This window comes from Heptranchias perlo, chromosome 5 (assembly GCF_035084215.1).
Source record: "Heptranchias perlo isolate sHepPer1 chromosome 5, sHepPer1.hap1, whole genome shotgun sequence".
NCBI lineage: Eukaryota > Metazoa > Chordata > Chondrichthyes > Hexanchiformes > Hexanchidae > Heptranchias > Heptranchias perlo.
The window spans coordinates 66,761,741-66,775,513 of record NC_090329.1 but is presented as its reverse complement, the minus strand read 5'-3'; the positions used below and the strand labels follow the sequence as shown (position 1 = coordinate 66,775,513).

The window sequence follows — 13,773 nt, the reverse complement described above, 5'->3', positions numbered from 1 at the left end:
CATGTTTATAAAAAATGTAAATATCAAGTGATACAGAACCACCCATCCCAAGCAGTCAATGAATGGGCACAGCCCAAACAAGTCAGGGAATCTTGTTTTTGGAAAAAAAACATTTTTGTATAGATATTTCAGACACTACAATATTGTACACAATGCTTTATCCTATTTATCTTCTGATAATTACATCGCAAACTACCATGAGCCCCATTTTTCACTGATAATGTTCTTAAACTTACCAGCAGAGTTATCATGTCATGGGAAAGAATTCCTCAAGGAGAAGACTGTGATACACAAATCTAGTACATAGTTTTAGAGAGAAAGACATTAAAAAAAGGATTATGCACCCAAATGTTGTTAGTTCTTGCAACAATTAAATTATGGAGTTCAACCCTGGTTTCCTGCAGCAAATTTAAGAGCTATGGTGTAATGCATAGATTGTGCAATAATAGGAGACAGAATGTAACCTGAGATTTAATTAATTGGGAAAAGTATTGGACAATAAATTGACTCACTATTTCCTCTCCCACATTTCATATCTCTGACCCTTCCCATTGCCTATGTTTTGCTTTCTTCACCATTCTCCAACTTGCCAACACTCCAACGGCTTATACTCCATGGGTGATTCCATGATCCAACAGTGCTCACAGGAAGTGCATCTCTGGAAACTGCACACATACAACCTGTGAATTTCTGTCCATTAATTCTAATGGATGGAAAATCATGCACAGCATGCCAAGGGTTCACACCCTACATGTGCCATTCCCCAGTGAACGTACCAGATTGTTGAATTATCCTTATGTTCACTTGAATTGTAAAAGCAGCAGCACAATTAGGGATGTTATTGTAAATATGAAAATCTACAGGATTACACCTCCATATTGCAACCTGTCATCTTATTTATATTTTAACAGGATTATAATACATTGAACTTTGATGGAAAACTGAATAAGGACCTCCGTCAGGATTATCGCTTGGAGTATGGCATGGAAAACAATACACACACAATCATCGCTTTCTCACGAGATTTGAATACCTGTGACAATAAAGATAAGATTATAACGGTAAGACTTTTCATTTAATATTTTTCCATACCTTGATTTGTGGTCTTATAATAAACAAGACTGAAAGTCATAACATGTAAAGAATTTTACATGGAATTACTGTACCAAATTACATCCACGCATTTTTCATTTTTTTCGTATTTGAGTTCAAAATTCCATAGATCTGACATGCGTACCCTTTCTCTTTAGTTAGGATCTGCAGAAATTATTACCTGAATTTTCCTCTACATGAAATATAATTTTTGTGAGCAGTTTGCCTATTGTAAGAGCTACTGTCGAATAACCCTATATTGTCACTGGCTTTAAGATAGTGATAATCAATTACCACCAATGGGGAAAATGTAGAATGGGACATGTTGGTGAAATTATAAATGGTTTCCTGAATTTTCCCACCCCCCCCCCCCCATTTTTAAATTGCTAGGAACGATGTGGCCAAGTTGGCGCAGCTCTTTACATTTATGATTCCTTCAGTTAAGGTATAGGTTTTTATAATGATGATCAAGAAATGTATAAAACTTAGATAAAAATTAAACTTATTTACCAAGCATGTTCAAGCTTAATTAATCATAGAATCATAGATTCATAAAAGGAGGCCATTCAGCCCATCCAGCCCATGCCTGCTCTTTGTAAGAGCAATCCAGTTAGTCCCATTCCCCGGCTTTCTCCCCATAGTCCTGCAAATCTTTTCCCTTCAAGTATTTATCCAATTCCTTTTTGAAAGCCACGATTGAATCTGCTTCCACCACCCTTTCAGGCAGTGCATCCTAGATCATAACTACTCGCTGCGTAAAAAAGTTTTTCCTGGTGCCGCCTTTGGTTCCTTTGCCAATCATCTTAAATCTGTGTCCTCTGTTTCTTGACCCTTCCATCAATGGGAGCAGTTTCTCTTTATTTACTTTATCTAAACCCTTCATGATTTTGAACACTTCTATCAAATCTCCTCTCAACCTTCTCTGCTCTAAGGAGAACAACCCCAGCTTCTCCAGTCTATCCACTGAAGTCCCTCATCCCTGGAACCATTCTAGTAAATCTTTCCTGCACCCTCTCTCAGGCCTTCAAATCCTTCTTAAAGTGCGGTGCCCTGAATTGGACACAATACTCCAGTTGTGGCCGAACCGGTGTATTATAAAAGTTCAACATAACTTCCTTGCTTTTGTACTCTGTGCCTCTATTTATAATGCCCAGGGTCCCGTCTGCTTTTTTTAAACCACTTTCTCAATGTGTCCTGCCACCTTCGAAGATTTGTGCACATATACCCCCATGTCTCTCTGTTCCTTCACCCCCTTTAGAATTGAACCATTAAGTTTATATTACCTCTCCTCGTTCTTCCTGCCAAATGAATCACCTCTCACTTCTCTGCATTAAATTTCATCTGCCATGTGTCTACCCATGGCACCAGCCTGTCTATGTCCTCTTGAAGTCTATTACTATCCTTCTCAATGTTTACACACTTCCAAGTTTTGTGTCATCTGCAAATTTTGAAATTGTGCCCTGTACACCCAAGTCCAAGTATTAATATATATCAAAAAAAGCAGTGTCCTAGTACCGACCCCTGGGGAACACCACTGTATACCTCCTCCAGTCCGAAAAATAACTGTTCACCACTACTCTCTGTTTCCTGTTACTGAGCCAATTTCGTATCCATGCTGCCACTGTCCCTTTTATTCCATGGACTTCAATTTTGCTGACAAGCATATTATGTGGCACTTTATCAAACGCCATTTTAAAGTCCATGTATACAACATCAACCGCATTGCCCTCATCAACCCTCTCTATTACCTCCTCAAAAAACTCAATCAAGTCAGTTAAACACGATTTGCATTTAACAAATCCGTGCTGGTCTAGTCCTTCCAGAAATTTGCTGTTTATATTGATTGTATTTTCTGGTTGTTTTTGGTTCTTTGAGATAAACAAAGATTAAACAATGCCAAATTTCAAAGTTCACAAATGTTGTTTGTCACCTATGTAACGTGGTATATTTGCTAAATAAAGAACTTCTTGAATATAGTAACCTGCATTGTTTTTCACCTCCGAAAACATTGAGAAATTCATGCTTTAACTTCTTTTCATGATTGCTTTATAGCCCATAAGAAATGTCATTGTTCTTAGAAATAGTTTCCCTCTGAGGTTTCATCCTAATTAATTTTCCCTTGTATATGAATGGAGGAGGTGACGAATGTCTTGGGATGCTCTGTGAATGGCAGGTCTCGCTATCAATCGTAGAAACAGCACCATTATGTGGTTGTGTTCATTAGACTAGATAGGCAAGCAAGTCAAGTGCATGCTGGGAGTTGAAATCTGCTGCTTTGGCGCTGCCTTTGTGTTGTCATAGTGATAGCTGTAGGACTTAAACTTAAGCAAAATTCTTCTGAGAGGGGTCAATCTTCCTACTGAATACATTGTTAGGAATGTTCCAAACACACAAGCAGAAATGTATACGTATGATTTTCTTCAAAATTTTGTAATTTTTTATGCTTTGCTTAAAATGTACAGGAACTTCATTACAAGCTTGAATCCTTTGCAAATGGGAAATTGATAGCAAGATTTTCCTATTTTCTTGGTGGGGTGGGAGTGCACTGTGCACTCAGCTTGCCCATTTAAATAGTTGACAAAGGGAAGACACATTCTAACCTTAGTCAGTGAGTTCTTAAATCTGTGTTACTGGGTTTTTCAATGTTGGTTTTAATCATTCTTAAAATGGATAATGATTAAGCGCTCACCTCTATTTGGATTTTTTTGGAGGCAATAAAGAGGATAAAAGGATGCACTGGTAGCTTGGCTTGCACCAGAGGGCGACTGCCCATACCTGTGTTTACCTACATGGCTATTTGTACAGACCTTGGCACACCTACCTAGGAATATCTGAGGACACCTACTTTCACAGTCTTTGTTTCAGTGGGGAAGCAGTGATTGAGCTGTGCTTGTAATGATGTATAAAATTGCTGGACTATAACTTGGTGTTGTAAAATTGTTTGTAATATTTTTGGGTTTCTTTACTCTTTTTATCACTCAAGATTTTTTTGGCCTCTGTGTTTCGCGCTTATCTCATAGGTGAGATGTAGCACCCTATGTTTCAGAGAGTATTTTCACTTGCTCAGATAACCAGGTAAGTTCATAGCACACCCCTGGATCAAACAGAGAATCCTCTTCAGTTTATTTCAGCTACTTATTTTATCACACTGATCCTCTTTGTCTTCAGAAGGTGGTAGAATAACACTACACAACACTTGAACTTGCGCTTTAACTGCCAAATAAATTTATTAAACGATAAAAGAACACACATAGTCACAGTAACGGAACTTGGGTTGTTTTTCTTCGAGCAGATAAGGTTAAGAGGAGATTTGATAGAGGTGTTCAAAATCATGAAGGGTTTTGGCAGAGTAACTAAAGAGAAATTGTTTCCAGTGGCAGAAGGGTCAGTAACCAGAGGACACAGATTTACGGTAATTGGCATAAGAACCAGAGGCAACATGAGGAAACATTTTTTTATACAGTAAGTCGTTATTATCTGGAATGCACTGCCTGAAAGGTTGGTGGAAACAGATTCAATAATAACTTTCAAAAGGGAATTGGGATAAATACTTGAAGGGGGGAAATTTGCAAGGCTATGGGGAAAGAGCAGAGGTGTGGGCCTAATTGGCCAGCTCTTTCAAAGAGCCGGCACAGGCATGATGGGCCGAATGACCTCCTTCTGTGCTATATCATTCTATGATTCTATACATTTTTACAGTAGTTATTAAGAGGTAGGAAATAATTTGTGACTGCTGTGCTAAACTATGATTTTAAATAATATTCTTACATAAAAGTTCCTTTTACTTTTCTCATCTATAGGAGCTGGTTGACCTGACTATCTGTCTTTAAAGACTTCAGATAGTCTCTCCAATTTGCACAAGACAGGTTGATAAATACCTTCAAAAAAGTGATTGAGACCAAGCAGATTTAAATAAATGTTATTTTTTTTTAAAACTGCCAAATCCAAAACATATTGAACAAATCTCACAAGATGTTTGGATTTGGTTTGACCTCTCCCTTGACACCAGTCTCAGACAAAGTAATAATTCTGTAACAATTTTATTCAGATAAAACAGAAAATGATTTCTGTGAGTGAAACTGGTTTTGAATACCATATATACAGTGACAGAGTTAAAGAAGCCAATCCTATGTTAAGTTTTAGATAAAAATGCAATAAAAACTATGCCATTTGTTGGAATCTGACCAGTAAACAATGTCAACAACAGGGATGGCCTTGCCAATGGCTATGAAGGTGATCGCAGTACTGAAGTTTTATGCCTCTGGCCCCTTCCAAGCTACCTTGGTCAATCCACAAAGCACAAATGCATCAAACCAGTCACAAATGTGTTATTCATTAGGGCAGACACCTTCATTACTTTCTCCTTGGAAAATTGACAGCAAAATCATAGAGCACTGCAGTTCTTCTGGAATGTAGGATTCCCCAAATACCACACTCTCTGATAAGTTTTGGGGCTCTTTTTGAGTGACCTCCAGAGGTCTCTTTAAGGATCGGTTTTGGCTGCATAAGACCTGATAATACCAGTTGGAGCTTGCACATTGCTAGCTCAATTTAACAATCTGGGTGTGAAATGGGTGCAGGATGCTCATTTCAATATTGAAATGAGGGTTACGCTCATTTCATGCAGCTGCCAGGACTGCCTGAAAAAAGGCCTAGACCAATTTTGTAGTGGCTCGAATGCCCGTGTATATATTTAGTCCGCTTTACAAAGAGAAGAGAATCACATGGTGGCACATAACACATTCCAGTAGCTGGAATACATAGCATAAGTTCTCCAATGCTACCCTTCAGCCTCACTATCATTTCCCCAAATATTGGGCAGACTAAGGCACACTCCAGATCATAGGGGATGCAAAGTCTACTTATGGGAGTGGGTGATGATACTAAATCCTGAGAAAATATCCAATGTAAAGAACTCAAAAACATGACAGCTGATCTGCTTCAAAAGGGTGCATGCACCTGCCCAATTGACTAATGGCATGTGACCATTGACAATGTGCAACATGTTTTTTCCAGGAAGTCCAGGTCATGGAGAGATTTGGCAGCAGGCTATGAAGGCCAATAGCACACTGTGAGGGTCTGGGACTGATGGCGCTCGGAACAGGGGGTTTCTGGCAGCAGCTGGTGCTTAATAGTAGAGCCCTTTACAAGTCGTGCAGTTTCTTTTGGATCTCTTTCTAGCTCTTGGCAGTAACAGAGCTGCTGTTTACTTGTTCCATGGCACTTGATTGTCTCCACAGTATGCTTATGGGCTGCTGTGCTGCACAAGAAAAAGTCCTCCTGTTTCTCCATCATGCAGTTTACCATGACCTCTATGACTTGGTCAGTTGAACAAGCTATTCAATTTTAACACTGAACCATTACTGAAAATTACTGCAGAGTCCACAGCTGGATGAATGAACTGTTTCTCATTTATAAAGTTAAATGGCTCATTAGCAACTTCAGAAGCATGGAAGGAGCATTATCGCAAGTGTAATCATGAGTAGCCAATTTTCTTTCTTTCCTACGAACAAAATCTGGTAGTAAGAGATTGGCCTATGCAAAATTGCTCTTAACTGTTTATTTTGATTGGTGATCATTAAAATCTACAAAAAAATAGGATTTTTTCAGAGAGGAAAATTTAGCCCATAATTCCTTGGGTCATGCGTATCCTTTTTCCTGGTTTCTCAAAAAAGCTCATGAACAATAATTTGAGAATTTACACCATTCCCTGGTTTATGAAAGAAACTTTTAAGTTTTGTACGATGCTGGTCCCCACTAGCCTTTACCATACACTTTACAGTTTAGACATGTTGTTTCATACAATCACCCAGGTCTTGCATCAATCATAAATTTTCTTAATGGTTCAAGCAATCTTTTCTGCAATTTTTGAGTGTGTAACTTTTGCAACACTGACATTTTGTTTGGGAGATTAGCAATGCTGTGTAATAATCTACATCTTCCTGGAAGAGCATCCCATGCCAGTATCACATCACTTGAAAAAATACTACCCCACCACCCACAAAATAGGCATTGAGAGGTCACAATGTGACAGAAGTGAATATGTACATGCAGCATCTCAGAGGTAAAACGGGTACTCTTGAGTTTGTCAGTTAGCCATTTTCCACAAATACTACACGTTCCATAGCTAGATTACTGAGGTTTTCATCATTTATACTGGTTAAGTGGTACATTAGCTGCTTGAAAAGTTTTAAAGGATCATTATTACAGCTCAATCATGATTGGATGATTTTGTATCGTCCCTACTAAATAAATTGAATTATAAAGCCCCCATATCCACCATTTTATTCATGGATTATGAAATTTTATTAAAACAAAATTTTCTTTGACCCTTTTTGAAAAAAGAAAGCTCAAGGACAATCACCTAACATAAGATAAATCAGAGACTAGAAAAGGTCAATCAGCTTCTCTAGTAAATTTTTTTTTAAATGAAATTTTATTTTCTATAATGCCTTTTATATCCCCAGAATGTCCCAAAGCACTTCACAGCCAATGAATTACTTTTGAAGTGTAGTCACTGTTGTTATGTGGGCAAATGTGACTGCCAATTTGTGCAGGGCAAGGTCCCACAAACAGCAATTAGATAAATGGCTACATAATCTGCTTTGGTGATGCTGGCTGAAGGATAAGTGTTGACCAGGAGAATTCCCCAGCTTTTCTTTGAATAGTGCCTTGGAATCTTTTACATCCACCTGAACAGGCAGGTGGGGCCTTGGTTTAACATCTCATCCAACTTCAACTCTCCCATCATGACTTCTAATTGCACTTCAAGTAAAGCAAATATTTTTGCCTCTGTTACCTTACTTGCTAGATTATTCTAAATATTTATCATTCTTTTTGAGTGAAGAAGATTTTGCTGGTAGCTGTTTTCTAAAGTTACTTTCTACTATTCATTTAAGCCCCATAGTCCTACTTTCTTGGCATGCCTTGATGTAATAGCCTGGGCTTACATTTGATATGTTATGTACTTGAGGTCCACTTTACCCATCTTTCTACACAACAAACCATAAATGTATTTAATCTTTCTTTATAGTTCATCCTCTGTGTATTTGCAGTCAGTCTTATTGCTCTTTTGTGTACCCTTTCTCTTGCAAGTGTGGTAACTAACTCCAAACAAGGTATGATGTTCTGGTCAGACCATGTTTGGAGTAAATTTTGTGAGATTGTGTTTCCAGTGCAAACCCTTGCAAAATGTATCCTATATCTTATTGTCTGACTATGATTCTCAGGTTCTGCTAGCTTGACCAGTCTTGACTCATTTTTCCTCTGTATTTGTATTAGAAAATTTTAAAAAGTTCAGTGAGTAATTATCCTTGCTTTATGTATTTAAAATCACTTGGCACTCACTTTTACTGTTCAGTGTATTATTCAACAATCTAACATTTGTCTTTGTTCATTGCTTATGGTCAGGACAACACTGTTAGAGTGATTTGGGCCTATCATCCTGGAGATGTGGAACAAGATAGTCCAAAATATCACTTATCAAACCGTGGGAGGAAAAGTCTTCATTTATTGAACCCTGAGATGGACACTTTTATTCCTAGTGACGTACTTATATTTAACATAAGACAGTATAACGTAAGTACACATAATAGAGATTTAATAGCATCCAGCCTAGGACTAAAATCCTAGGAATAATTCACATGTAATTATTATGAATTGTTTATCTTTTTTCTCTTCTGTTGCAAAAAAATTGTCTCTTAAACAGAAAAATGTTTTTTTTGAAATTGTTGGGTTTATTTTGTTTAAGACAGGTCTCAATACCTAAAAAGGACACCACCTATTGGTGCCAAATCTTTAAGCTGCCAACCCTGACCAAAAAGCATCATGTAGTAAGGGTAAGCAATACAACTTTTCATTTAATAGAAATATTTAATTTTCAATATCTGCAAATAAGAGGCTACAATTTTGACAATTGGATGTAGCCCTGGAGTACAGGGCAGTTTTGGGCAGAAGAGGATGACTCCTAGAATATTGCTTCAATCTGTTCTTTACTCCTGTCATTCAACTGGTTACTGTTAGGCCTTGACCCTATTCCATATATCTTAGTAAGTTACAGGCTTGTATTGAGTTATTTGGGTGGAATTCAGGGCAACACTTGAGATGGGAGCATAGTTTTCTGAAGAACTGACTTATCAGCTGATTATCCTGGCTTGGAAGTCAGGACATCTGAATTAAAGCTTGGATATAGTTAGGAGCCAAATTAAATGTTGGTTATACTTAACTTGGGTCAAATCGGATACAAATCACACTATGTAGGATACGTTTGATCTTGGCAGCTTTTCCTGTGTGTGGTTAACCGGAATGTGCTAGCTTTTGAAAGTACAAATAAAACTAAAAGAGCTTCAAATGGAAGTGCATACAGGGAACATTGTGACATCTAAACCGTCCTGTGAAAGGGGAAAATGGACAATTTACATTCCTAAAATTAACTCTTGAGGAAGAAACATCTGAATACGAGACTATTACTGTTCTGTTTTTCTGTGTATGTAAAGAACATCCCTGGAAATGAACAGTGATCTTTCAGAGTGTGGGACATGACCTTTACTTAACACATGCTAACAATGGTTTAAATTGTTGTACTTGGCAAGGATTGTAGAACAATGAAGGCAAAAAAGGGGCCTACTCTACAATGCAACTAAAATTCCTTATTTCATTTACATTATTTTCCACTACCATGACCAGCAGCATAAGTATGTGCTGGACTTTGGGGCGGAAATAAGAAGAGGTCGAGTGCTTAAAACATGCAAATTGTTAATTGTATCCAGGTGGTTTATATCAATTAGTGTTAATTATATTCAGGTGGTGGGTATTAATTAGGGACTCTCATATCCATTTATCTTATCTAGGAGCATGATATGTAAGGGTGATCTCTGCGAATAAAGGCTTGGAAGTAACTGAAGACCAGGCTTTATTATTCTATCCTTCACCACCTGACTATCCGACTTTTTACACAAGTAGTATGCTAACTGGTATTTTCCAACTGGGCAGCACTGGGGAAGCAAGAGGCTTGAGCTGCTGGAGCGTATGAGCCTCATTAGCGCTTTAAACCCTGATTTTAACTCTGGATGGGAATGCAGAAGGCAGGGTCTGGGAGGGAAACCCCCATGACGCAGTGGTGGAAGGCAGGGGCAATTTGAACTCCCGGGCCTCATTAACATTTCGTAGGTTGGACGCTCGCCCAAATCCGGCGATATTTGCAACCTAGCTGGTGGGCAGGAATGGAGCTCGGGTAGCTGGAGGCCACTGCTGGGGACCCGAGGGAATGGTCTCTGGCATAAGCTAATTGATGAGGGGGAAGGGATTGGGAGCTGATCATGGTCAAGGGAGACCCAAGGTTTCCAGTTTTATGTGCCAGTCTTGGATCAGTGGATGTACAGTCGCCTCTGAGTCAGAAAGTTGTGGGTTCAAGTCCTACTCAAGAGATTTGAGCAAGTAATCTAGGCCAACACTCCAGTGCAGTACTGAGGGATTGCTGCACTGTAAGATGTGCCGTCTTTTGGTTGAGATGTTAAGCAGGGGTCCTGTCTGCCCTCTCAGGTGGGCATAAAAAATCCCATGTCACTATTTTGAAGTAAAGGAGGGGAATGTCCTGGCCAATATTTATTCCTCAACCAACATCACTCAAAAAAACAAATGACCTGGTCACTATCTTGTTGGTGGGACCTTGCTGTGCGCAAGATGGCTGTCACGTTTCCTATATTACAACAGTGACTACACTTCAAAAATATTTAATTGGACTGAAAGGCACTACATGAATGCAAGTTCATTCGTTCTTTCTTTCATTTCTACAAGGAAATGTTTTTTTTAAAAAAATGAAAAATGAAACTTATCTAGGATTTTTATGGTCTGACTCTGCCTCCCTTCGCCTTTCACCGGCGGTCCGGCACTGCGTTCGATTCGTGCGAATCTGAGTAAAAATCATGTCAGTGTCCAAATTACATCACCAGACCCTGACTTCCAAATATTAATGAGGCCTCTGCCTGCCTGTGGTAGGCACCTTTCCTGCAACTATTTTAACAGCAGAGTTAAAATAGCGGCAGTCATGAATGCATCGGGAATTGTCCAATTACCATTTTAATTGCTGATTTCTGCTGGGTGGGCAGGATTCAAATTGGGTTATTTAAAAATTATTTAAATGAAGGACTTCCTTGCCCTGCATTTTCCAGTTGTTTGTTCCACCAGTACTACGTCATTGATGTGTGCCTGTACAAATAGATGCACAGCAGGCCAGAGCCAAGAGAAATGACTTCCTGGTCTTAAAAGCTGTGTCTCCCTTGGTTTGGTAGTGATTGTTTTATACCCTTTTAGTTTGATTTTGTTGCGTTATTTCGGAACATTGGTTTCATTTTTTTGCATTTTATATCATTTTTGTTTTTTACATTTTCTCTTTTAACTATCTGACATTCATGAGAGATTGGGCAATCCTTTTGGAATTCCTCTTGTCATCAGGGAGCCAGAGGCCAAGGAGGAGTTCCAAAGGACTGCTCAGACCTGAAGTGGGTTGTATAGCCAAGTAGGTGGATCCATATACCCCGCCAGAACTACTTGGGCATATCAGAGGAGCTGTGTCTTTGCCATCAACCCTTGACTAGGGAGGCCTTTCTCCAGATTGGGATTGTGCTCTCGAGGTGCTTCTCCTTTTGCCTTACCATTGGCAGCAGCGTCTTCAGCCATTTCAGTTGTACAGACTGGAACTCTAACTAAATCACTTCAGCTCTCCAACTTTTTTTTTAAAAGTCTGAAAAACCAGATATTTGGTTTAGATTTGAGTAATCTCTTCCTTCTTGGCTCAGTAGCCGTTTTCCTTTGTAAAGTGCATTGCGAGACCTCTACATTAAAGGCGTTATATAAATGCAAGTTGTTACTAGAAGTCTGCATGAGAATGACAAGATATTTCCCTTATTACGCCCTCACAATCACATGACAATATTATGTTGTAATAGCAGTGCTATGTTCCCAAATTATGATCAGATTTTTCCTGAAGTGTACACATTTTCCTAATTCCTTTAGAGTTTTTAAAATATTTTCTCCTTGCATTTATAGAGAGAACAATAAAAAGACAGATAGTAGATAGCAACAGGAAAGATGCGAAGGATTATTGTTTTTTTAGTTAGTAAGAACATGAGTTGTGAAAGATGGGATAGGTCATTCAGGGGTTAAATTGAGAAAAGTGTTATAGGAGATCAGGGATTAGCAGAATGCTTCATTTCAACTTCTTCAATGGAAAAATTCTTAATCTGGTCAAATTGTCTTGGGAATATGTAGGCTCGAAATTACTGATAGGCAGAGGAACATTTAATGCATTAATATGACATTCCTCTGTCCGCTATTTCAATGGAGTGTTAATTTAAATGGGCTAATACATCTGAAATTATTGGACAGAGGGATATCAGCTGGCCCTTTTAAGTGTCTGCCCACTAGTATTGCCAACACTAATGTAAGCCTTATAACATGTAAAGATCAGTAAAACATGTGTTAGGAAAAAACTCAAAGAACTCTGTGTGTATGGGTGTGTACGGGAGGAGGGGGAGTGGGATTTCGTAGCAGTAAGTTTTACACTGATACACCACTATATGATTAAATGACAATGTAGGTGTTAAGTCACACTTATTCTCAAATTATTACGTAGCTTTAACATGGTGGTGAAGTTTTGTGTCAATGAATTAAAAACAGCAGTTTTATTACCATGAAAAGCACATTAAGAAAAGGAAGAGTTCAGAGACGAGCAATAGATCTGATTATGGGACTTGGTCTCTAAGTTATGAAGATATATTCAAAATTAAATTTCTTTTCATTAGTGACAAAAGGTTCAAAGGGGCTATGATCCAGGTCTTTAAAGCCGTGGCAGACCTGGATAGTGTAAGCAAAGATTGACAGCTGACAGTTGAAGCTATAATTGTATGCAATTAGTATGTCTTATGTGACCACACAATACTGGATTAAAACTCACATATCTTGTTGCTAGTGGCAACTCAACTATTAGATCATTGAACGTTTCCAGCATTGGATTTTTTTCAAAAACCTAGCAGTAGGACACAGAGTCTCAGTCTAGGAAGTTTTGAGACAGCACATTGCAAAGACAGTGCTTGTATTATTGGGAAATTTGTAAGAGGATAATAGATTAATTATAAAAGATCAAAAACAGTGTGGTCTTTCATGTTACACTTGTCTCCAAATCATACTGTGTTAATTTTAATCATTCTTCTTTGTTTAGGGATGGTGATGCATGATTTGAGTTTTTCAGAAATTAATAATCATTCAAAAATCTATGCCTGTAGATTCTGACAAGTAGTTTCTTTGTTTTTCACTGGATTATTATACAGGGTGATGCCCTTAGACTAGATTGATTACCTAAATGGAAATGATGATTTATGTCATCTTACTGCTCCAGAAAATAAGTGTTTCACGCCAGTTTGGGGAAGAGTACAATTCATAGTGTTTACTTAAATTTATACAATTAAAAAGCTGAGTGACCATTGTGTATGAAACAAGAATACACAGCAAAACAGTTGACAATTGAACGTAGGTGGCTGTTAATTGATCATTGTGTCTTTGGGTTGATGTTTTCACTTGTCTACCACTATGACTGCAATATAGCTTGACCTTAATTACTATGAGGATGTGTGGTTGCTAAGGGAACTAGGGATTAAGAGGAGCCAAATAACTTTTATATGAAAG

At 38.3% G+C, this 13,773-nt stretch overlaps 1 protein-coding gene across 1 annotated transcript in view; it reads left to right on the top strand.

Moving 5' to 3' along the window:
• Positions 1-13,773, top strand: part of moxd1 (monooxygenase, DBH-like 1) — a 96,793-nt gene that overhangs the window by 20,282 nt on the left and 62,738 nt on the right. The window contains exons 2-4 of the mRNA XM_067984530.1: positions 912-1,061; positions 8,503-8,670; positions 8,847-8,930. Coding sequence (XP_067840631.1) covers positions 912-1,061; positions 8,503-8,670; positions 8,847-8,930 — 402 coding nt within the window. The remainder of the gene's footprint in view (positions 1-911; positions 1,062-8,502; positions 8,671-8,846; positions 8,931-13,773) is intronic.